Below are 25,898 nucleotides of genomic sequence, written 5' to 3'. Positions count from 1 at the left end.
TATTTGTGTGGCACAAATTTAGAACGTTAGTCAAACTGCAGGCTGCGTGGTGGAACAGTGGTTAGCACTTCACCTCACATCAAGAAGGCCCCAGTTCAAATCCCGGCTGGGACATTTCTGTGTGGAATTTGCATGTTCCTCCTGTGCCTGCATGGGTTGTCTCTGGGCACCTTGGCTTCCTCTCACAGTCCAAAAACATACTTCATAGGTTGATTGATTACTTTAAATGAACAGATTGACAAACTGTCCAGGTTGGACCGTACCTTCATGCAATGGTTTTCCATACATCCTATGACCCTTTTTGGGGTCACAGGATGGAAGTCACACTGGAAGTCACACTGCAGTTTGATCTCCATGTTTTTGATGCATGAAGAAATTTTGTCAGAACAGGTTCAGCTGCACTTTTAGCAAAGATGACAACTCTGTCCAAATAGGCAAGGCTATTTGGAAATGCTTTACGCTAAACAATCAGTTTCACTTAACAATATTCAATGTATAGAAATGGATGGAACACAAAGATTGATGATGCTGTAATTAAAGTCCCTTTCTGATCATCTTTAGATCCATTTTCAAAGCAGCAGTGGTCTTTTAATTATGATTATGCCCTTTTAAGGAGAAAAAAAAAACGTGTCATTTAGGACATACTTTCTGCAGAGCGGCAGAAACTACAGTTCCGCCCTCTGAGTTGCAGGTGGAACTGTTGCTGTGGATAAGCCTGCCACCATTTCCCATTATCCATCTGTGTCCTGCTAGCTTACATCCCTTCACAACCCCAACCTAACATTAGTGGCACAACAAAAATGGCGAGCAACATTGGAGCTATTCAGTCGTACATTTTAGATCCAGATGCCAGCTTGGACAAGGAAAAAAAAAGATGTTGGTCTGCAACTGGATGAATCAAAAGGGAGTGGAGAAGGGAGATTGTAGCCTAGTGATTTTACCACCTACATCACTGCTTTTCTAACACCATTTTTCAATACTCAGAAAAGCAATTTTAAGCTTAATTTTCCTTAAATATGTCCTTCATCTTTAGACAAATGCTGCAAGATTACAGTTTTCATTGGAGTGGTTCTTTAAACGTTCTATCTAAAGGTAGCACTGACATACTGCCCCAAAGGACTTGCAGCCTAAAGTCTTAACCCTTGTGCTATCTTATGGGGTCTAGATGACCCCACCCTTACATTGACGTGTTCTCCCTACCAAGACAAAGGTGGATAAAGGTGGAAAGATTTCATGTAATCCATGGACACCAGTGAAGATCACAAATCATTGAAGAAAAAAGGTTCAGTGCACTTTCTAGTGGGTCTAGATGACCCAACTCCCAACGTTAAAGTGCCTAGGACAGCACAAGATTATTTTGGTCTATGGGTCTTTTTTTATTTTGGTTACAAGCACCATGAAATAATTTTCCGGTTTTGTCTTCAACTTAGTTTCTGCCCGTCGTTCTCTGCATTCTCCTCCATCTTCTCCTGTCTTGTTAAATGTATCACTTCCACTCAGTGTTTTGTTCTTCTCATCCTTGTTGAGCAGAACTCCCACTCTCCCTCTCTGTCTGTCTCTGTCCCGTCTGCTTTTCTCTTGCATTTGCCTACCTCAGCATCACTGTTTGTCTGAGCTCCTCTCACATCTTTGGCTGTCTTTCCCCTGACACTCAACCGCTTCGATATCCTGCCATCTCTCCCATCACTTATCCCCGGTGCTTCTTTTCCCATCCCTTTTGAAACCAGTCCCGTCTCCCCCGTTCATCCGTCTCTGCTAATCTGTCCATTTTCTTTCTCTTTAAATATTTTTTTTTTGTGACTTCTTCAAAGCTGGTTTGTGCTTTTTTGGACATACAGTAAACAGTTTATTATGATTACTGTGTCCCTCACTTTTATTGTCTCGGTTGAATGCACACCTAAAGAGCTAACATCCCTCCAAACATGACTGATACTTTAAACAGTGTCCCTCTGGACATTAAATTTAGATAAGTAATTTTAAATTCGCTGTTTCAATTAAAACATGCTTTCTAATGCATGCCTTTGGTTTCTTAATGACGGCAGGACAACAGCTTCTTGGAGAGCCGTATTAGACCAGCAGAAGGGCATGCTGGGAGGCTGCGAGCCATGCAGGCCTTATTGATCCACCTGTAGCATCCAGCTGTTTGTTTACCAACAACAAATCAATGAAACTCTCAGCTGGGCGCCGCCATGCCTGGACTCAGATCTGCACTGAGCACTCACACACTTCAGGTCTCACACAAAACAAGAATCCACACACAGAAAAGCAACTGCTGTCAGCTGATGAAGTTTGTCCAGACTTTAGGTGTGCTTTGTCTTTTAGATAGTCATGGTCTGGTTTTCATTAAGACGTGTTGGAGGCTTACGACACTTTTTGGTCTGTAAATTTTGGGATTTAGGTTGCTGATTTTTCAATGCTGGGTTATTTTTTTCTGATGCTCAAGGGAGTATTCAGGCTGGTCTCATTTGGTCAGCTTAAAGTGTCAAGACATATAAACAAATAATTTTTCTAAATCCCATACAATGCCACCCCCCCCACACACACACACACACACAAACACACACACACACCATGGTAAGAAAAAATTATGCAATGTAGAAATCGGGATCTCTAGTGAAAAGGGGAAATGATATTTGGGGGACATGTCCACATCAGTGATTATGCCATTTTTAGTCAAAAATGTGTTTTCTAGGACATAGTTTGTTCAGAGCAGCAGGAGTTCATTAGAAATTTATTTCATACCTGTTGATGCGGCGCAACCATGCCCCCTCTTCCCATCACCCATAACTGAGCTATCTCTATACACAATCTCCCTCATACCCTCAACTTAACTTTGCCAGTGCAGCAAAAATGTTGGAGCTTTCCAGCTTTACAGTTTTGATCCAGATGCCAGGTTAGATGAAAAAAACCAAGATGTACGGATCTTTTTGTCTGCAAGTGAATGCATCATAATGGAGTGGAGCAGTGAGCCTGTGGCTTTCTCTACCTAATAGAAAAATGCTCAGAAATGCAATTTTAAGCTTAATTTAATAAATATATGTCCTCCATCTTTTAAAAAAATGCGTCAAACATGTTAAAGAACATGTTAAAAATACCAAAAACAACATTTTTTGTTAGAGTATGTCTTAAAAACCTGCCGTTGAGTGAGACCCAGTAGAGTAAGAATATTTTAAAACCTCTCAGCCATGCCAGTCAACCTAACATGACCCTAACGATGGACATCATTTTATTTTGGTTGTGTCGTTAAACATTTTAACATGGCGATCCATGGGAAATTGCTCCCTTTAACAGAGAAACATAAAGCCATTTATCATTTAACAAATTGACTAAAATATAATCTAAAGTTAATTGTGAAAAATAAAAGATGGAAAATATATCTCTTCCTTGCTTGTACATGCCGTTTTTGTTTTTTGTTTTTTTTTGTTAAAAATGTGAACGTTTCCCTTCGGAGTCTTTGTTTTGTGAGATCGTGTATTTCCTTTCCTTGCTTTAGGTGACCGACCACAAAGGCGAAGTGTGGAGATGCACGAGGCAGCATGAAGAGGAGCCTGCTGGAGCTTTACTCACTGCCACCCTCATTCTGTACGGCACCTACCACTCACACCAGAGCTCGCCTGGTAAGTGAAAGTGTCCGTCTTTGTTGAGTCTTCCAGGTGCTTCGGTGATGTAACACAAGCACTGAACATCTTTTTGTGATGAGTACAAAAGCACAAAAAAGAACAACAAGCAGAAAGACTTGTTCCACTCAAGTTTCAGTCAATTCCGTCCAATATTTCTGTTATGTTGTAGAGCATACACCATAAAAAATGTTTGAAGTGAGAGATTTGTCACTAAGACCTTACTCACTAAGTGAGCTCATTTCATGTTTTAATCCCTGATTCAGCATTCATAGTTTCTTCCACAGCATGCATGATAAACCCTTATTCCCTGCCCCAGTCATGCCACCATAGACGCTGTTTAATAAGCTCATAGCTGAATACCATGCAGAGTTTTGGTTCTCTTTAGTCCAAAACGTCCATTATCACCAAAATAATGTTTTCACACATTACAAATTGCCTTGTGGTTGGGACTTTTGGAGTCGAGCAACCCCGCCCTACTTCCCATCATCCATCTGTTTACACACTCTCTCGCGAGTTTACAGCCCCTCACATGCGCAACCTAACATTGTCAGTGCACAAAAAAATGGCGACAATACTAGAGCTAACCAGCCGTACAGTTTGGAACCCAGCTTTGACAAAGAATACAAAGACGTACATGGATCTATTTGTTCATAAGTGGATGCATCAGAATGGAGCAGAGCAGGGAGCTTATGGCCCACTCACTGTAGCACCGACTGCTACTGCTACAAGCTTCTTCTACCAGCATTTTCTTATTTACTACTGATTCACAATGATTTAAATAAGAAGAAATTCCCCAGAAACAGGTTTAATCTTGGTATTTTTATCGAAGTCCTCCATCATCAGAAAAAGGTACTAGAACATGTTAAGAACACAAAAAATACACTTTTCATTGGAGCTATTTGTTGCCTCCTTTTTTGAGATCTGAAACATCAAATTATAAATAAACTAAAATAATTGCAAATGTTTTCAATGGAACTGTTTCGTTATATATTGTCTCACATGATTTGAAAGTGTTTTAATGTTTAAATTAAAAAAATAGGTTGTAATAAATGTGTGTTTTCATGTCAAATATTGTTTTGTTAAAACTTTCAAACTCTCACAGCACAAATTTTGTCCTTTCATTGTTTATCCAGTCGGATCTAAAGAAGTCAGTTTGTTGTCCAACCCAACTGTCATGTGTAATTACAGTGTGACCTGTAGCTGCCCTTTCCCAATCCAGCCACCTCCTTCCCAGGGTGCACGCGACCTCCCTTCAGACCTGTAACTCGTTAGCTGCCAACCTCTGATTCCCTGCCAGAGGTTTGAGGACTGTTAAAACCACTGAGACATACTGGGGGGAACACACATTCAACCCCATTTTGCTGTTTATCACTGTCAATCAGTGTTTATTGTGGTCATGGAGGTCATGCACTGCCACAGTCTATTCACAGCAAATCAAGGAACACTGAAAAATGTTCTCTTAATCCTTTAGATTACATTCTATTGTTTTCACGTTGCACTCACTGTAGAAGGTTAGTGATGGACGTATGAATGAAAAGTGAAGGAATTTCCCTAAAGTGGCTCCATTGGGAAAGCTGCTTCTTGCTCGTGTCCCATTGTGTGTGTGTGTATTGCTCCCCTTCCTTTCTTTTTTTGTCAAGATGCTGATCTCTCTGTTGACAAATCAATGCCCCCCTCCCTCCTCTCTTCTACATAGTCAATCCATCCATGTACTTCTCCCCATGCTTCTGGGTCTAATCCAAGTTCAAGCTGTTAGTCAATCTGCTGTCCATGCACACAAATACATGCAATCGCACACACACACACACACAGGGCTAATTTGCAAATTTGCATGAGCCGCCATTCTTACCATTCAGTACTTCAATACTTTGCTGCATTTATACATACAGTATTATACTACAGACTGCTCTATTGCTGTTAAAAAAGGACCATGCCACCTATATTTACAACGACTTCACAACTAAAGGCTTTATGCCAAAATCTTGGTAAGATAATTGCAAAAAGGAAAATGTGTTTTACTCAGTCTTTCGAAATACAACGGAAAATTATTCTGGTAGAAAAAACATTATATGAGAAATAAAAGCCATTGACTAATGTAACTTTATCTTAATGTCGTAAACTGACAAAGAAAACCTAAACAGTTTTTTTAAAGTGTTTGTTACATAATTTAAAAAAAGGGATTCTAACTGTGCCAACATTTATTTTATGTACTTTTTGAAATCTCAGATATTACTCTTTCAAATAAAAGTAAATTTTCGCTGATGTTTTTTCCACTGATATTTCACTTATCTTTCCAAAGTTCTCAGATCCATCAAAATAACTTGGCAAGTTTTTATATTCATATTTAATCTGTCTTTAAAAATTTAAAAGGTTCTGCTAAACTTCTGTTTTCCCTGCAAATCAGTGGCTCCATTCTAAAGAGCGGCAGGTCTGTCAACCTGTTGTGGACAGAGTGTGTCTGTGGGGAAACCGTATTGTGAGCTGGCACGCTTGAAAAAGTCTACCTGCTAAACCAACTTTGGCTGTGGTTTTTTTGTTAGTTCAGGGCTGAGCTGATCTTCAGCTTTTCTTAGGCTGTAGTGAGCTTTGTTTAGTCAGAGAGCATGTTAACTGCAGTTTGATGTCCCAGAACTTCCAAATGAGTTTATCAGCAGCTTTTTTCTACCTGGAATTTGCGTCAGAGACATTAAAGGTAAGAAAGCGTGATTAGCTTTTCTCGTTTGTGTTTTGTTCTCATAACTGGCCCAGCTGTGGCTTTACAGCTATCACAGAAATGCCAGTTTCATTCTTTCTCGCCTTTGCTTTTTTAAACGTTTTGATCATTCATGTGTGAATTTAGGAACTTGTTTTTAGAGTTTGTATTAGGTGGCTTGCAATATTTTTCTGTGTGTGAGGGGAGGGGAGGGGGGGTTGAAAGTTAACTTTCCAACAAGTTAGAACAATTTGCTAAATTTTGCATTCTTTAGCATGAGTGGTAATACCCATTACAGCCTTAAATTCTTACTGTAATTATGGTGTGGCGTATGTGAAAACGGAACCTTAGAAAGTGGTTCAAACGTTGAATGAGGTAAATTTAAGTTACCCCCTCCAGAAGGGGCTGTGGTGGGATTTAGGACTTTTATTTCATAGATTGAAATTCTGTTTATTGTGACTGCCAGAGATCTGCTAACACAACACACGTTATAGGTATTAGAAAATGTTTGTCATATTCCGTCTTTAAAAACTTCATATCAGACATGGTTAGAGCTGTTATCCAAACAAAAAAATGGACATAATAAAAATTAATTAAGTCAACACTTACTGCACTTTATTCAGCCTTGTAGCTAAGATATCTTTATACATTTAGTGTAGAATTTGTGATGAAAGTCTGTAGGTTACCAAAATTCTTTTGTTGAGCTAACAACAAAGCTAACAAAATACTTTTCAATAGAAACATTTTTCCTAAAGTTCTCAAATGACATAAAACCCCAAATTGTTTAAGTGAAGAAAAAAGATGTATTTAAAAAAAAAAAAAAAAAAAAACTATCCATTTCACTTTTTATAAATTTTAGCAACAGAAGAAGAAGTGCAATTTACTAAATTATTTATGGTGTTCACAATGTTTTCTCTTCATGTTGCTGTAGAAGTTTGCATTCTGGATTCTCCACAGACCACCTCACCTGACTGTGTCATTCTCCTGTGTTTAAAATATTATTTTTACAGAACAAAATGATGGGAGACCAAAATAAATGAACTGTCAAAAGCTGAAATCAGTTAAATGATGGGATATTTTTGCACGATTAGGATGTGGCAGTAATATTGTTGAAGTCATCACAAAGTCATTAACATTTAGGTTCATATGTCGCCAGACTGTTAACTTTTCCGATTCTTTCACATGAGAAGTAACAAGTTCTAAATATTTTATAAAACTGTGAATAAACGTGTTTGTTTTTTTATTAACCTTCTAGTATGCCTGCTTAAACTCTAAGTAATTTTCACTAAAATGAACTGAAAAAAAATGTTTGCTTACAATAGATCTGTTAAAGACTATTGAGTCAACAATGAAGATAATGGAAGCAAAGAACTCAACAATATGAACTTCAACATTGGCGGAGCTAGAACTTTTATATTGGGGTGGGAGGGGATCAGAGGACTTTTAAAAAAGGTGGCAAATGAGAACCGCAGAGTAGAAGGCCATTACAGATGCACGGATCAAAAAAGCAAATTTTAAACAGTTTTATTATCATTATTGTCAATATTAAAACAGCAGTTCTTAAAGATGGTTGCGATCATTAATGTAAAGCAGTAGCAAAACAAAAAACAAAAAAGTGTAGAAATTCTAGAAGCACCTCTAAAATGGAATTCAAGCACAATAAGAGATCAAATGTGTCCACATACTGAACATTCTGAACAACAAGAAAGAAATTGTTTTCAAGAAGTTTTTTAGACAAACTTTATTTTTCCAAAATGGAGTTCATGAACAACAAGAAATCTAACTATTCAAGCCTTGTACTGATTTATAAGCGACAAAATACAAGAGAGTTTGAGGTGATGGTTGTTGTGTTTCACAGAGATGTCTGTATCCGGGGCTTTGCACGCGCTTTCTTTTTTTCCCCAATACTGAGAATGACTAGATTTCTCAGGCAACTGTCAGCTACAGTTGATTTTTTGAAGTTGAAAAGCAGCATTGACATCCAGCAAGAGTTCATTTAAATAATGTGCTTATGTTTTTTTTGATGACCTTTTAATCTTTGTCAATATTGATACTAATGCTGACTAAAAAATTTGGGGCCAAGTAGAGGGGGGGGGGGTTGCCCTCGTGTAGCTCCGCCCCTGATTTAAACAACATTCAGCTTCTTGCTAAACTGATGTCCTGAGAGCAGTTTTCTGTGACCAGATAGATAAGTGTGATTATGTCCGTCCTTTCTGAGAGTGTCTTTCTGAGAGGGCAGTTTATCATTATGCCTGATATCCCAGCTCATCACATGTCAAGTGCATTTATATTTTATATTGTAACGTTTAATGTCCGATCATTTTATAAATGTATCAGTTTTATGAAAACACAAGTTTGCTGTGCAGAAGCTGTGATGTGACGGTGTAGGCTGTCATGGAGGATGGCTGTCACAAGACGATGCAGTTAAAAGGCTCTTCACGTAAAATGCTAACCGCCTGCAAACTTCCTCCATTCTCACATGTACCCTAAAGATGAAGCAACATCTGCAGACTGCCCGTCTTTGTGGCTCGACCTCGTCCTCCTCTGTGTGTTTGTTTGGCGGTAGTGCTGCAAGTGAAGGTAAATTGCTGTGATTATGTGGCAGTAATTGAACAGGGATGGTGTGTTTAATTGAGTTGTTGTTTCCTGATGTTTCTCTGTAGTAGCGGGAGGTGCCGTGCTGACAGGTGCCTCGTCTCGCCTCGCCAAGATGAGAGGGGTTTTTTTCTGTACCATAGGCTTTGTTGTGTCTGTTGTAGCTATGTGTGTGTATTTCAAGTAGGAGTGTTTGGCACAGAGTGTGTGCGATTAACTGTTGCCTCTCTGAGGTTTATAGGTTTTAATTATTGCACCTGCATGTGTCTGTGTGTTTACAGACTTTGGTGCATCTTTAGACGCACCAAAAGGCCCGTTTCATGATGCTTCTTTGCATCTGTGCTGGTTTGAGCGCGCTGCATGCCATGTGTGCGCGTGTGCGTGTTTCATGAGTGATCAGGCATGTGTGTGCAAGCAGCTCTATATCTGATCTGGCTCCCGGGCTCCTTGGCCCAAATCAAATGGTAGGAAACATCAATTTCACCATTTCGTTTCCTCCTTCTCCACCCCCATTCCGCTCCTCCTCTCCCGTCGCAGATTTTCTCCCTTCTTCATCCCATCCTCCCCTCCAGCCCCTCTCCACCTCCACCTCCCTGCCTCAGAATCTCTCTCTCTGTGGAGGAGTGATTACGTTTCTCCTCGGAGCACCAGTGATCTGAGGGTTTAGTGTGTGCGTGTGTTCAGTTGGTGATCTGAACAGCCTGGTGCTGGGCATTGTGCTCTGCAGACCATAGACGATGTGTTTAGATGAATGCTTCCATTCACAATTACAGCCTCTCCATTAGCTGAAGCTTGCTGCCTTGTTGTTGTCTTTTCTTTGACTCTGCAAGAGAAAAAAAAAGCAATTAAAGCACAACAAAAACAAGACAGAAGAGCGAAGGCAGTAAACTTGGGGAGACGCATAAAAAAATCTGTGAACAATCACACAAACACTTTGTTGGATGTTTGTATTTAATGTTGTTGGCATCTTTTAAACCAACTGACCCTCTTCAAAATATTAACTCAAAAAATTAAGTAAAGTATTTGATGCGGAACATTCTGATCACTTTATCTTTTCAAACTGCATCAAAGATTACATATAAAATGAATAATGTCGAAGTTATTTGTATTTTTGTTTTTAGATAAAACATCAATTAAGTCTAAAAACACATGATGTTTATGACAACTTCAGATTTTCCTGCAGTGTGATGATTGAATGTATCTGTTTTTGTTAATGGCAAAAAGAATTTAAACATAAATTAAGAACATTAACATAATCAGACTTTTCATTATTTTTACTCATGTGTAAAAATGAAGAAATATTATCTAACTGAAAATCCTTTTGTGAAGTTTTGACCTTGGAGTTTTTAATCTAATCAGTTAATTTTGACACTGTCTGAAAACTGCATATACTTTCCCTAAATGATGCATCCACCTGCTGAAGCTGTAGCTCCTCACAGTAGTAGAAAGAGGAAAACCTGAGCCTGCACCACAAGTTAACCACAAGGTAAGACTGAGGAAGGGCTTCCACACAGAAATATGAGGGAGAAACTCCTAAGTCTTTTCTGCATCAAACACAGGCTTCAAATGGGAATCATCAGGCCAGTAACAACTGACAGAAAATGTGTTTCTCATTTCTTTTAACAAATACCATATATTTGAATTTCAGATATATTGAGCTGGCCTTTTTGTGTTCAGTGTCTGTCCTTGTTTTGTGGCACCATTGAATAATGAGCTTTCGTCTAACTTAAAGTCCCACTATGATCATCATTGTAAGAGCATACTCAGTGGTATAATAAGCATGATATTATTTAGGCATGAAGCGTGATGATGTGCTGTTTTTAGCCAAAATAAAAAAGCTTTTGCTGTTTTCTAGGACATTGTTTCTGCAGTTGTCATCTCTGAGTTGTCGGCAGGACTGCTGGTTAATGCAACCCCACCCCCCCTTCCGGTCACCTATATTAAGAGCTGTTTACGTGCTCTCCAGCCGGCTTACAGCCCCTCACAACCCCAACCTGTCAGTGGTGAAAAATAAAGGGCGAGCAATATTTGAGCCAAACAGAGGCGTACGTGGATCTGTTTGTCTACAAGTGCATGCATCAGAATGGAAGCTTGTGGCCTGCCCAGTGTTTTTTCTACAAACAAATAAGCTCTTTACTCCTGATTCTCAATTGGAACAGGTAAATACTCAGAAATGCAATTATCGGTTTAATTTATTTTTACATCATGGGAAAAATGCCACATGAACATGTTAAAAACACCAAAAACATAATTTTCATCAGAGTGGGTCTATAAGCACATTTAGACATTTTTTGTGATGAGAAAAAATATATATTTTTTAGCTTTGTTGACATGTAAAATATCTAATATTTAAATACTTGAAGTAGTACTTTACAATTGAATGTAAACATATACAAACATAAACTTTGATGATAAGTCATTTTTCATTCATAGGAAAATAAACTGTTGTGCTAACGGTGTTTGACCATGTAACGAGTTTGTCGGGTGCACACTTCCATACACTCTTTTAATAGCATTCCACTCTTTTTATCTTCTTCAGAGGGCCCCCTGTATAGCATTGTATCCATGGGGTCCCGCCACCCCATCCCCGGCGGTGGGTTGCACCGGAGGGCCCGCCCCCCACCTCTGGATCTGCTTCACTGGGTCTACCAAATGGAAAGAGATAGGAAAGTGCGGGCTGCTGACATCATCGTTCCAGCCAGACATGAGGTACAGTACTTTACACACAAACACATTCTAAACACACACACGCTGTGATTTACTGTTCCAATAAATCATTGCCGTTGCCTAATTTCCTATGGATTTCAATTTCCCCCTGGACACATCTGCATTGATCAACTTCAGGTGTGAGGATGTGCCAGGTGTCGCTCACTGTGACACTGAGGAATGACTTCGAGAGCTCTGCCATGTTTTTGTCTGTGTGTGTGTGTGTGTGTGTGGGGGGGTGCGCACCTTTGTCTGCAAAGTGTGTTTTGTGCTCATGCAGCATTTACCTTTTACCTCCATCATCACTGTTGTGACTTCAAAATACAACTCCTTTAGTTGAGTAGTATCATCTGAAGACCAAACGGGAAGCAATGGGTGAAGCCAGATTAAGTGGCTATGTGTCTGACTCTGATTTTGAGGTACAATAAAATATTACTTTGCTTTTTTCAAAAAAGATCAGGTTTTAGGAAATGAACTATAGCTTCCTCGTGTCTCCATCAGTGACGCTGCAGTAAAAAGCAAACCCTCAGACATGGCTGTCAGTGTGTGTGTGCTGCTTGCAGACTTGTCCTTGCAGGGGTGCACGGTTGCTCAGCCTGTAGATGAGCTTTGAGCCAGTGTTAGAAGGCAGCGACAAGGTCTGACAACGTCTTTACCTCAAGTTCCTCCCCTAGAGGCAGATCTGAATGGATTGTAGATGCAAGGAGGAGAAATAAATTGAAGAAAAGGATAAATCGATGCTCGGCAGAGAGGCAAACAGCCTTCCAACCTCTGGTCCACACAAACCCGCACACACACATGAATGCTCCACATCTTGGCTTTTTTTCCTTGGGCTGTATTGGATTGGTATGCAGAGCCAAGGAGAGACACTCAGAAAAAGACTTGGCCTGCAAATGATGTACTTTGTTTGATCCATTAGTTTGAGGGGAGGGGTGTGGTTTGTGGGTGCACAAGGAGGGGTCATTGCATGGCGTGAGCAAAAAAGGTAGGACCCCCCCCCCACACACACACACACACACACACAAATACTGCTCCTCCATTACAGCGTTTTCTCTAAGAGAAGAGCAGAGATCAGATTCCAGAGAAGCTGCATGTCACCTGATTCTGTTGAAGAGATGCACTGTGGCGTTCCACTGGGTGAAAATATTCTGAGGCTTTCACTGAATATTGTTCTCTGTTGCTGATCTATTCACTCTGTGATTGGCTGAAAATGGGGAACTCCATAACACCAGTTATCGAAACATGAACAAAACAAAAAATCGTAAATGGACTCCAAAAACTGTTCTGTTGAAGGAGGCGAAAGTCAAGAACGAAAACAGGAACAGGAGTTCAAATTGATTCAAACTTCAACATGTCGACCACAACTTTATCGCTTCAGCCAAAGCAATTCTTGTAAATAGAAGCTATAGAAGAAAAAAACATTTTTAGCAGAAAGCTCAGTTTCCTTGAAAAGTCATCCAGATGCAAACATTTAGAAAACTGATTGAGTTTAAGTTTATTCTGACTCAGAACATATACTGAAATGAGTAGAAGCATGACTTTATCTAATTCTGTACATGTTTAGTCTTTTAGTCTTTGAGTGGTCACTGAAATGTCAGGAAAACAAGATTAATAATAATTACTATTGTTAAAGTTGAGAAAATTTGTGGAAATTATTTATTTTCAAAGATTCATGTTTAAATTTATATCATTTCACAGCTTTTATGAGTTTTACACTAATTCTTTTTTTTTTTTTTTTAGATTTTGGTATTGTAGTCTTTAGCTTCATGACAAATTTCACTTCAATGTTTTTTTTTTCCTAATAACCAAATGACAAATGGTTCATTGTTTTTCTTCACCTCAAACTAAATAGCAGTTTAAATGTGCACTCTAGTTACTGCCCGGCCTTGAAATCTTTGATAGGTTTCTTACAACTTAGTGTCTTTTAAATTAATTCAAGAATTATAGATAAAATCTCCTCTTCGCCATCCAATCAGAACACAAGTATTAAACTTAAGAATTAAACTTTATCCATGGCATCTTGTAAACTCCTTCCATTGGCTGTAAGAGTGGCTCTCACACAGCACCCTGCAGGGGTAATCAGACCCATTTCACTCTCAAAACAGATTCATAAGATGCAATCAAATGTAAACGTCAGCGTCCCTCTAATTATTGATGCACCCATCCTTCTGCATCAGTGCTCCCTCTGTTTACTCTGCTCCGTGCTATTTCTGTCTCTCATTTCCCAGCTCCTCAGCATCAGCAGCAGCAGCAGCATACACAACCAGTTCTCTGGAACTTCTCTTTTCACTGCATTTCCTTTTATAGTGTACTCGTTCGTACTGTACTCCCTGCTGTGCGTCTTTTTTTAAGAATGCTGGGAGAAATAATTGGAGCGCCATGTACAGTGCCGTCTGCTGCAGAGCTCCCACTTCCTCGTGCCTTGTAAATACTGTATCACCGAAACCCCTGCTGTAAGCTCCGGGTTTCCTCTCAGCTCTGAGACGTCAACGCTCGCTGAAAACGTGAGCTGGGATCAAACCGCGTAACCGCAGTCTGAGCGTCGTTCCTGCGGACAGAGCTGGGTTTTGACGGTTTTAGAGTTCAGATGTTCGTCCTTGTCTCGTCTTTTCTGTGTGAGCACACAGCTGAGGCAGATTTCTCTGAAGAGCTTGCATCCCTCCCTCTGTGTGTTTTTCTTTCTTTTTTTTTTGCTTCCATAAGTTCCAGAAGGAGGAAAAAAAAATATGTCAAAGGAGTCACGACTCCTGCTTCAAGTGCTGTTGGTGTGAAGTACGACAGATGGAGGACTTCAGGGGAGCTTCACAAGAGCAAACATACCGCTCTCACTGAAAATAAAACCAGCGCTTTCAGATGTTAGAATTAAGTTGCTGTCAGTTTGCCATTGAACAGCCAATAGTTTTCACCTTTGATGCAACTGGAAAGCCCAGTGCATTAAAATAAAAAGGAGCGTCTCTCAACAGTCTGAATTCATTGTCTTAGTTGTTTTTTGTCCTGCAAGCATAGAGGTAAAGTTCTGTCCCCACTAAACTGTCCAGAAACATCAACTAAAGATGACCAGTTACCATCAACACCAACGGATGCAGAACACCTCCATCCATGGAGGCCACACATTATAAATACATATCCTGTCATTTAAAAGTGTATATAAAACTTGCAGTGAAAACTCCTCTTTTAATGTTTGGAGCACAGAATGTAAATTGTCCTCATCAGTCAGAATGGAGCTCCTGATTCTGCCATCCTGAAGCAGTGGGTGGCAGCAGAGTGGGCTGTAATCACAGTCCACCTTTAAGCCCCTGTTTACCGCTGCATCACCATGTTGGAAAACAAGCAAAGTGTCCTCAGACTTCTGTACAGGACACACGAACGCATCTCCACCTCTGAGGTCTAATCTGTTATCAAGCAGGAGCAAAACAAAATGTTTTTTTGTCTGATTGAGCAGTAAAAGGAAACAGAAAATCCTGTTTTGATGTATTTTCATGCTAAAGATCTCTTCTATTTACCAGAAGCTGGAGACTCCTGCTGATAGAACGGCTAACTTCCTCAAACTTCTGACATCAAGGGAAGCATTAAAGGTAAAGAAAATACAATTCAGGTGCAGTATGGAAAAAACAATAATTATGACTTCAAAGAATATTTAATGGACTGTACGATGGTGCAGTGTTTAGCGCTAAGGCTGCACAGTGAGAAGGCCCTTGTTTGAGTTCCAGCTATGTCCTTTCTGTGTGGAGTTTGCGTGTTCTCCTTGTGCATGCGTGAGCCTTCCTCAGGCTCTCCGGCTTCCTCCAACAGCCCAAAAACAAGCTTAAAACAAGGTTAATTGGTATCTTTACATTGTCATCAGGTGTTAGTGTGTGACCCTGCAGCAGGCTGACGAGCTGTCCTGGGTGTACCCCCCCCCCCCCCCTCACCCAACAGTCGTTGGGATAGGCTCCAACAGCTCCATGACCCCAAAGGGGATTTATTGGGTGCAGAAAATGCATGTATGGATGCATGGATGAACTGAACTAGATGAACTGTTTTAAATGCGCTTTTGTCTTCATGTTTTTTTTATCTTAAGGTGTTTTTTGAATAATTTATAAGAATACATCAGTAAATCTTGAAAACAGAGATAGGAGTGATAGTGGTTGAAGCACTGATATCACCTACAGACAACTTTGACATGACATGTGCTCATAATGACTGTTGCTGTATTCCACAGCTTCATTCGGCATGTCTTCTACAGAGGTCCTCCGCGAGATCAAGTCCTGCCGCTGGAGAACTTCCTGAGCAAGGACTGTCAAGAAGGGTGTGAAAGGGGAAAGTGCATCCTTACCATCTTGTCTTCTCAGGGAGGGTATTGCGCTGATGAAAAAACAACTGTCGGACTCTTCAGTGGAGCTGGATGAAGGGGCTGTGAGCAGAGAGGCAGTGGGGGGAGCTGAAAGCACAAACATGAACCACAGTTAAATAAAGACGCTTGTTTCCCTCAGTGCAGCAAGCCAATTGATCACAAATCAATCTGTGTACTGTATTTCAGCCGTTTGGCCTGTGTCGATGGAGATTATTTATTGTGGATTCCCAGCCTCTTTACAACGCCATCTTTCTCACACCTACAGAAACACATCAATCTTTTCCCCAAAACAAATCAGGAGCAGGTCTCATCTTCTTTCCTCGTTTGCCTTCTGAAAGTTGCAGAGATTAGTGAACGATATGTTTGTCTTTTTCCACTTCAATGAAGGGTGAATTCAGCTCAGTGCAATAAGAAATGGATTACCCATTCATTAGGGAGGCTGTGTCACTCCTCATTGAGTTGGACAAATAACAAATTAATTCCTAGCCGCCTAATTTCTTTCTGTTCTCCACAGAATATTCCATGACATCGAATTACCGATCGCAGCTCCCTAAACTTTCTCCTCAATTCATTAAAAATTAGGAAGGAAATGCGACTGCTTTGCCAACGCATGACAGAATCCAAAAGTAAAGTGTTAATATTATAGGATTTTGTTAGTTACAGAAAGTTTTCTTTTTGACTTTCTCAGAATCCGCCAAAACTTTGAGATTAGACATCAAAGATACTGAGGTTGTGTTTTTTTTTCCCAGTCAAGTGCAGGTCTGTTGGTGGATGGGTTTGTAAAGAAACAGTGGTGTATTGACAGGCCAGTATTGATGTTTCAATTAGAGCAGCGTTACATCGTGCTGCAGCACGGTAACATGGTGCGTCTCCTGCCATCTGCTCTGCCTCCACGTCTGACGAACGAGGCACGTGGGGCTAATCGAGCCGCACATGAGCGATGGGACCGCAAAATCTGTCTCTCACGCACACAGTCACACATATATCTTATGCACACGTCCTTATGCAGAAAAAAAAAGGTAGAGGGGGAGGGAGGGGAAGGAGAGCTCCTCAGAAAGCCTGATTCCTCCCCTGCTCCCTTCACAGGAGCAGCCAGCAGGTTATTTCTCTGACAAGGAATCCGGTTGAAGCTCCAGATGCATGAGATGAAATTCTTCAAAAGCCCGTGCGATGGAAAGACAAAAAAGGAGACAGCTTCTGCCAGGTTTTCTTGTGCTGGGATGGCCTCAAATCACTGTGCTTTATGCCTGGCATAACTGCCTGCCAAACCACACGAATCAAAGACCTCATTGTGTGGATTACCTCGTTAATCTACTGATGCCATTGAGCAGTATTGCAGGTGTTAATGTGCCAGGTTTTTTTTCTCTTCTTTTATTGGGGAGGTGTACCATCAGGTTCGTAATCTGCTTTAAATGCTTTCTGGGGAGTGCCACACTGACACTCTGCCAAGAGAGCTGTGCTATCGCGAAGAGCTCCTCGTCAATGCAGCGCGCAGAGGGGATGGGCTGACTCAGGCTGCGGCGCCGATGCCAGTGGGACTGAACCACTGAGCCACACACCACTTGTTGAAATGTATGACTGCATGAATAATGAAAGAGGAAGAGGGAAGTGATATTGCTGGAGCGGTCCCACAATGACATCCATCACAGAGGTGCCTCATCTCTCTTCTTCCTCTGTTTCCTGCTCAAACTCTGAGCCTCCGCGCCTCTGTACCTGCCGCAGCTGATAGACTGCAGAGGTGAACTCTAAACCAGAATGAGATAAAGAGGAAAAGAGAGGGACGGACAGAAAGAGAGGTAATCCTTGCTTTTTTTTCCTGCTCCCTGGGGTGGTCTCTTCATCCAGGGCCTCAAAGGGGGACAGAACACACCCCCCTCCTACAATGGAGGGGGACACGCAGGGGCTGTTGCTATTTGAGTGTGTGTGTGTGTGAGCGTGTAGTGGGGGTGCAGCTTTAAGCAGGCCTTTGAGTGGCCTAATTGCGTTGGAATACAGCAGCCTGAGAGCTGGCTCAGATCACGGCGGGCTGCTGGAGGGGTTAGCGCCTGCACCTCGACAGCCACACTCAGCAAAAGAGCCCCGGCACAAAGCACACAATTAATGCTCTCCCTCTCGTTAACTCTCTCCCCACTTTTTGTCCTCTCCTACTTTTCTGTCATTCTCTCCCTCTCATCACCCCCCCTCGCCATATCTCGGTCCCCTCTCCGTCTCTTGTTCCTCCCTCCCTCCTGCCACACCGGCTCACTGTTTCGTCACTCGCCCACTGTATTAATCCTCCCATGCAGCCTGTCAATCTCCCCATCTTTGATGCACACAACAATTGCAGAGAGAATGAAAGGCGTGGGTCAGCCGCCTCTATTATGTAAGACCTGAAGCAGGCCAGCATGAGAACTACTGATATCTCGCAGCTAATCTGAGATAAAATCCTTTAAGTGATGCATGCTTCTGCATATGTTTCACTTTGAAATTAAAATTAAAAACTCTAGAAGCAGAAAATACTTGATTATTTGTGACGACTGCGATTTAAAAGTTTCATTTTCACCTTTGTTTTCCTTCCTGAATATTGCAGTACATGTTGTTATTTTCTCTGCTTACGTGGCAGCAGCTCAGCTAGGGTTTTATATGTTTGCAGGTCCTTCACATCACTGAGAAGTCAATGCATCATCCTTCAGATTAACTTCCAGAAAAACGGGCTGCAGTTGTATTTTCTTGTATTTTGGGGTCAGCAGCAGATGGATGGCATGGGTTAATGGATCTCTGCAGCTCTGATCACACCCCTCTAGCTGTTTTTTTGATGAAACTGGACTCCGCATGTGGAACAATAAGCGGTTTTAAAAAACATATTTCATCAGCCCGTCGTTTGATTTTCTCAATTACCCAAACCATGTCTTGATAAAATCTAATCATTTCCGCTCACAGGACGCTTCCTGGTGAGAAATTGGCAGTGGGATGTGAGCTGATGTATGGGCAGACAGTCGCCTAATTAGAGTGTTAGAAATTGAATCTTTACAGCACATGGGTCATATAATTATCCTACTGTTAATTTAACGGTTACATTCTCTACTGTTCATTTTTATTCCCTTAAATGCAGTTTGGCAGCAGGCCTCGTTGCTCAGCACCGGCTCTCCGTGTATGAGGGGAGGCAGCGTGGCCCCTATCATTGGCCCCTCCGAGTGATTGAATAACTGCAGACCCTGCAGTCCAAATAACAAGGCTCGCATCATTTATGCATTGTTAAGCCATGTAATTGAAGCGAGCCATAGTTTGCATATTACACCATTAAAATAATGTGCTTTGCGTTTCTCCCAACACGACTATTTAAGTCTGTGTGGCGATGTGGTAATGCCTTGAATTACAGCCTAATTACCACAATGTTCTTTTGATTTGGCTGAATTCAATGTTACGCCACAATAATGTTCAGAATTACCAAAATGAATTACCGAGCCGTGCTTGAAACTTTTTATGGGAAGACTTAAATCCTGGTGGCTCCATGCACCGCCAGAGCAGCTGCATTCAAATCTATAAAGGATTATTAGCTGCAGGAATGAGATCCATTAAAGACCCAATCACTAATACTTTGTTGAAGAGCTTGAGTTATACATGGAATATAATCATTTTACATTTCTCACTTGATCATCATCGCCTCTTTTAATCTGGTGTGTGCAAGTATCGCTGATGCAAACAGAATTCATCTTTGCATTTAAGTTTTGACTATGTATTATGGGTAACAATCATTTCCAATAACACATTCATCTTTTTTGTGATCATTTTAGCAAACAATACTTTTAAAAAGTCATTGTTTATTATTTTATATTTGTTTTGTCCCATTAGAGACTAATTATGCTTATTTCAGTCAACAAAGCAGCTTCAAAGCAAAAAGAAAAAAAGATGGGTTAAAACGTGAATCTGCATATGAATGAAAGGTCAAACTGAGGTCGTAGAGTTTTAGCAGCTATTGTTTGTGCTGTATTACACGCGTGTTTGCAGTCTGCGCGCTTCTACGTTCTGATAAAAGTTGAGATTAAAGATTACACTTCTGTTTTTAAAATAAAAAGGTTAAATCTTCTCTCATAAAAACAAACATAATGAGTTTGCTTTATCTTTATTCTAGCTCATTTATTATGAGGCTTACCTTTATTTTAAAAAATGTAAACCGAGTGTCTCAAAGAGCAGTAATTAGTGAATTAAATATCGTTTCTTTCCACCACAAAACTTCCTATCTGTGGAACCTGTGTTGCCTTTATTTGCACTTTTGTGATTTCTTTAAAACATTAAAAACAGATGCTGGAAGGAGTTTCTGTCAGAAAATAAAGACATTTTACAAGTTTTGTTTGTGGGTTTCCTTCCTTATCTGAGTAGGGAGTTGGGAGCGCTGAGGACAGACATAATCTGTCTTATCTCTCAGTTCTTCCAGGTTTTTCTTCTTCTCACGGCCCTCTGCTCTTTGCTCCTCCTTCCTTTATATCCCTGCAAAGGCTTTGTCCCCGCAGCAGCGGCAGAGAGCCTCTCTAAATAGAGGCCTTTAGATAGTCCAGGAACCGGGGGGCAACAGCAGAACCACGGCTGCTGTTGTTTCATTTACCTCTCCCTATGGCAACCAGCAGCAGTCGGCCAGGAATGTCCTCTCTCTGGACAAAGTCCTCGTCCCTGAGGCTGACACTGAGGGAACGACAGCTGGGGTGGGATGGAAATTTGCCCTTCCTGCCCTGGACTGCAGGCCTGAGTCTGGACTTAATCCTACTCTCCTGTCATCACTTTAGAAGATGATGAGCAGCCAGAGAAGCCTTTCACACACTATTAACTCTGTAACAGCTCCCCACAAGACCTGAAAATAATTTATAAATCTTCCTCCAACCTTCCACCGTGATTTCCCACATAGATCTTTCACAAAGAAGCAGAATTAAACTCTTCACCCTCCTTTTTTCCTGAAGCCACTCCTACACAGCCTAAAAAAAAACACCACAGCCCAAAGTTACTGTTTCTACAAAGATCATAACAACCCACTTTATTTTAAGGAATAATCAAAATAACAGATGATACAGATGATGGTGAGGCAGATTCTGACTTTTAAAGTTTAGAGTGATCATAAATTGATGCCAGCAGTCACATGTCTGCAAACAAAAAAGTCTGCATGTCACCAACCAATAACTTTAAATTAAAGAGCCAATCAGAATAATTTTTAATTTAGTAATATGTAAATTTCTAAATAAATCCAACTTTAAATTAAAAAAAAACAACAAATTATTTAAACGATGTTTTACTGTTTCTAATCAGTGGAAACAAATGAAAGGTATATTTTAAACAGTAAATAAATGCGTGAGATTTCCTCAATATTACTAAAATGTGATATTTCTCCAATATTTCGTTTTTTATGTAGAAATATTGCAATTTATAGAAAACAAAATCTACCTTACTCAAACCATATATGGAGAGAGTTCCTTAACCAAATATTCAATTGTGCTCTTAAATATTTTAATTATTACCTTAAAACCCTAATTTTCATTTTGTGGACCAACAAATTTTAATTTTCTTGTTAAAAAAAATATTTTTTTGCAGTCACCTGCTGAATAAAATTTCTATTTGTAGTTTTATGGAGTCCATAAAGTTGATTTAAGTTACCTTAGTAAAACGGTTAGTAATAAAAATGTATTTATTTAATTTGTTTTATTGTTAAACAATAATAATAATAAATTAAAAACAAAATGTCCAATCTAATCTACACCTTGAGCTGGATTAAAAAACATATTAAAGAAAATGAAGTGGATCTTACAGTGGCACTGCTCAGCCCGGCGCTCCGTCTCCCCATGCTTCACTCCGGTTATCCGCTTCCACAGGAGCCCCAACTCGCACCTCTCTTGCATAGAGGGTGGTGTTTGTTGAGGTTTGCGTGCAGCCAATCTCCGCGGCGTTGCCCTTGACAACCACGTCCATCAACATTGGAGATCCAATCGGCGCAAGGGGAGAGGAGGGGTCCAGGTGCGCCTCGGCATCAACTTGGCAGAGCGCCTGGGAGCCGCCTATGGGCAGGAGAGGATCTGTCAAATGCGAGCCTCCTTTAATGAGAACGACCAGTCCACCTCCGAAAGTCATGGCGACCGCAGCGTCCAACCACTACAGCATCCTCACCTCCAGCGCATCCATCGTGCACTCGGAAGCCGGCAGCATGCAGCAAGCCGCGGCGTACCGGGACGCGCAGAGCCTGTTGCAGAGCGACTATCCGCTGCAGAGCAACAACCACACGCTCAGCCACGCGCACCAGTGGATCACGGCTCTGTCCCACGGAGAGGGAGCCCCGTGGTCCTCTAGCCCGCTCGGCGCGGAGCAGGATATTAAACCCGCGGTTCAGGGCACGCGGGACGAGATGCACAGTTCCAGCAACAACCTGCAGCACCAATCACGGCCGCCCCACTTGGTGCACCAGACGCACGGGAACCACCACGACGGCCGCGCGTGGAGGACCACGACGGCGGCGCATATACCGAGCATGGCGACGACGAACGGCCAAAGCCTTATTTACTCCCAGCCGGGGTTCAACGTCAACGGGCTGATCCCGGGCAGCGGGCAGGGAATGCACCACCACAACCTCAGAGACAGTCACGAGGAGCACCACAGCCCGCACCTCAGCGAACACGGCCACCCCCCGTCCCAGCATCAGCACCAGCACCGGCCGCAGAGTCACCACGACCACTCGGACGAGGATACACCGACCTCAGACGATCTGGAGCAGTTTGCCAAGCAGTTCAAACAGCGGAGGATAAAGCTGGGCTTCACGCAGGCGGATGTGGGACTCGCCCTGGGGACCCTCTACGGAAATGTGTTTTCCCAGACCACCATATGCAGGTTCGAGGCCCTGCAGCTCAGCTTCAAAAACATGTGCAAGCTGAAGCCTCTGTTGAACAAGTGGCTGGAGGAAGCGGACTCCACGTCGGGCAGCCCGACCAGCCTGGACAAAATAGCGGCGCAGGGGAGAAAAAGGAAAAAACGGACTTCAATCGAGGTAAGCGTAAAAGGAGCTTTGGAGAGCCATTTTTTGAAGTGCCCTAAACCGGCGGCGTCGGAAATAATCTCCCTGGCGGACAATCTTCACCTGGAGAAAGAAGTGGTGAGGGTCTGGTTTTGTAACAGGAGACAGAAGGAGAAGCGCATGACCCCTCCCGGTGGAGCGCTGCCGGGGAGCGAGGATGTGTACGGGGACACGCCGCCGCACCACGGGGTCCAGACCCCGGTCCAATGAACCCTGCTGGAGCGCTCCTATAGGACTAGCTCATCCTTTTTATTTATCCCCGAGGTTATATATAAATCACTGGACTAAGAAGAGATCTAGTGGGTGTTTTATGTATAATAGATCGCAGTGAGTACTCACACAATATCTGCAGAGAATATCTGAGAAATGGAACATGAGTGAGGGGAGGACAGGACATTTTTTTAGCTCTGTTGGAGCTAAAGGAACAAAAGCCTGTTTGTGTTCTCCGAGGATTCATTCCCAGCACTGTGACCCCAGTCGAAGCAGTTTCAAGGTGTAGCTTCTGTTGTGTGCTGAAAATATACTTGATTAAAAAAGAAAAGAAAGAGAGGAAGGAAGCTTTTATTTTTGTGGAATAATTTTCATTTGCCACTTTTGCATCACCCCCTCCACCCCTCCCCTCTCCAAGCAAGTGTTTTGTTGCCGTGCGTAAAAAGGAGACCAAAAGGCGCGTTAGACTTGCCGCTCCAAACCGTTCGTCCGGCAGTGATGGCTGCGTGAGTGGTGCAGTGGGACTGGGGGGGTCATAGGAGCTGCGTCAATGGACGGCCAAGGCCGGTAGAGAGGCTGTAGCCCCAGTCCAGGAGAGTCCAACCAGCCGCCAGAGTCCCATCTGTCAGCTCAGAACCGCTGTGAAACTCAGACTGCGGCCCGTTCTGTGACGATTGAGGCTGCCGTTAATCTGTTATTATTATTATTATTATTATTATTATTATTATTATTATTATTATTATTATTATTATTATTATTATTATCTCACAGGTGCAGCGCATTGGCCTTAACTCGTTAATTACTCAGAGGTCAGCGGTAAATAAACTGCTTGACCTCTGGTGTCAGCGAGCAGCTCAGTCAGAAATTCCCTTCTCCTTTTCACACAACAAGAGTTAAATAATATCATCTCCTCCCTCAGAGCCGCTCCCTGCTCCAGGAGGGGATTCGTGGTTGATTGGAATAAATGGCACTTTCCCACAACAAGACGGTCTCTGCAAATCGCAGCAGAAATAAGAAGACAGCAGCTCTCTCAGATTATTGGGATCCACTCCTGTAAATATTGTATAATTTTGAAAATCAATGTCTTTTTTTTATCTTTATCTTCACTGGGGCACTTTTTTGTGGATTGTTGGTTTCAAACAGGAGTAAGTCGAGTTTCAGGGTGTAGCCTTATCCATTGCCTTTTATTTCTCAATGTTGCTGAAATTTTGCTTTTATTGCCTTGGCGAAGGCATTTGGTTTCATTTAAATTCACTTTGCATCACATCTGTTCGTTTAAATTTGGAGCAGGTTGGTTATTTCCCCCACTGGCCTTTGCTGGATTGTTTTCCAAAACAAAACAAAAAAATAGAAAATTAAAAAGCTGCGTCAGAGGAGCATTTTAAGCTTTTAGATGGAATTTGAAAGAATAGAAAAAGTCAAATTAAATTATGTCAAACAGAAATTTATGAACTAAAATTTTAATACAGCTTTAATACAGCTTTTTAAAATTTGTATTTTCTTGGAATTAATACTTCATTTGATTTCTAAACAACAAAAAGTGTATTATCATAATTATTATTATTATCATTATTATCATTAATATTGTGAGCGCCGCTGTTTTTCTGAGCTGTTCGTCACGCATTTAATTCAAGCCATTCTGCTCCTTTTTGTTGCTTTAACGTGGAGGAAAACTGGTTGTAGACGATTTGCTACGTTTTCTTAGTTATGTTAATGAAATCGTAATTTATTCCGCGATTTTTTTCAGCAGATGACGTCAAGGGCGAGATTAAAAATAGTTCTATATACATGAATACATTTATATATAGTAACCGCAGGGAAGGCTTTTGTTTTGTATGGAAAAGAGAAAAAATAGATATTTTGACTTTACAGGGAGAATGCCACAGTCTGCAGCGTCACAGTAAATGTACATAGGCCTTCATCTTTTCTCTGCACCGTAGCCCCCCCCCCCCCCCCCATCCATCCATCCATCCTTATTGACACCCCCCCCCCCCCCCCCGCACACACACACACACACACACTTTATGTTCGTCCTGTAAAGAGCAGCAGAAAGGATCCTGGCTGTTTTTCTCGGTAGCTTTAATGAAACCATTCTAATGTTGGAAGTTGTTGGATGTAGACCTGTAGCAACCCCAGCGTTGTTTTTCTTTCTTTATTTATTCTTTTGTAAGGTTATTTTTGTTGTTGTTTTTATTCAGGGTTTGGGGGCGGGGGGGCGGAGGAACTCACTGGATAAACGTGGGGAAATGAAAAAACGCGGAGCTGAAAACGTGTTTCATCATTGGACACATGAACGACGGACTTGCACATTTTTAAACAACGGGGTTGATAATAAACAGCTTTTTTCCAACTTCCAGACTAAATGTTGTTTTTTGTACAGAAACGACGTGATGCTGTCATCATTGTAAGTGAATGTGAGGAGTGTGCGGCTTTCTGACAGTTGAGGTGTTCAAATATTGCTTTACTGGTTAATCTGCAGTTTGCAGCTCTGTCCGTAGCTGTGTGGTGGGGGAGGGGGGTGTCCCAAAGTTTGAAAGAGCTTGAAGATTTTATTTTGAAAATCTCCAAAGATGGGATCTGTTGTTTTCATCATATTTTTATCTTGTCACGTGAAATACGAAAATAACAAAAATAATATTTTTATTTTATTTATTTTATTTGAATCCAAAAAGAAATGGATAAAAACTGATAAAAAAAAGTTCAGCATTTTTAGTTAAT

The 25,898-nt window shown here is 41.4% G+C and overlaps 2 protein-coding genes and 1 long non-coding RNA gene across 5 annotated transcripts in view; 2 read left to right on the top strand and 1 right to left on the bottom strand.

The window, feature by feature from the left end:
- Positions 1-16,113, top strand: part of LOC101161187 (neuroendocrine convertase 1-like) — a 262,077-nt gene extending 245,964 nt beyond the window's left edge. For both annotated transcript variants that reach the window (XM_020709885.3, XM_078933774.1), the window contains 4 exons: positions 3,494-3,617; positions 11,447-11,616; positions 15,120-15,188; positions 15,815-16,113. In XM_020709885.3, the coding sequence (XP_020565544.1) occupies positions 3,494-3,617; positions 11,447-11,616; positions 15,120-15,188; positions 15,815-15,907 (456 nt within the window). In that variant the 3' untranslated portion in view covers positions 15,908-16,113. The remainder of the gene's footprint in view (positions 1-3,493; positions 3,618-11,446; positions 11,617-15,119; positions 15,189-15,814) is intronic.
- LOC144984638 (uncharacterized) lies at positions 7,821-21,850 on the bottom strand. Its single transcript, XR_013648460.1, has 3 exons — positions 21,717-21,850; positions 15,929-16,033; positions 7,821-9,730 (listed from the first exon to the last, which is right to left on the bottom strand). It is a non-coding gene; the product is annotated as an uncharacterized LOC144984638 (long non-coding RNA).
- Positions 21,851-21,965: 115 nt separating this feature from the next.
- On the top strand, positions 21,966-25,530 carry pou3f2b (POU class 3 homeobox 2b). 2 transcript variants are annotated; one of them, XM_023963835.2, is made up of 2 exons: positions 21,966-22,943; positions 24,100-25,530. In XM_023963835.2, the coding sequence occupies exons 1-2, from the start codon at positions 21,966-21,968 to the stop codon at positions 24,133-24,135; spliced, it is 1,014 nt and encodes a 337-aa protein (XP_023819603.1). In that variant the 3' UTR covers positions 24,136-25,530. The 2 variants fall into 2 exon arrangements, with proteins under 2 accessions (XP_023819603.1, XP_004077648.1); XM_004077600.5 differs by lacking the exon at positions 24,100-25,530 and having other exon boundaries at positions 21,966-23,515.
- Positions 25,531-25,898: the final 368 nt, after the last annotated feature.

Source organism: Oryzias latipes, chromosome 16 (genome assembly GCF_053564925.1).
Source record: "Oryzias latipes strain Hd-rR chromosome 16, Olatipes_Hd-rR_3.1".
Classification (NCBI taxonomy): domain Eukaryota; kingdom Metazoa; phylum Chordata; class Actinopteri; order Beloniformes; family Adrianichthyidae; genus Oryzias; species Oryzias latipes.
Note: the sequence above shows the minus strand (reverse complement) of the source record. Positions and strands in the feature narration are given on the sequence as shown.

Bases quoted from the DNA above. Each gene is read 5' to 3' on its own strand.
- pou3f2b (XM_004077600.5), top strand. From the start codon at position 21,966: ATGGGCAGGAGAGGATCTGTCAAATGCGAGCCTCCTTTAATGAGAACG.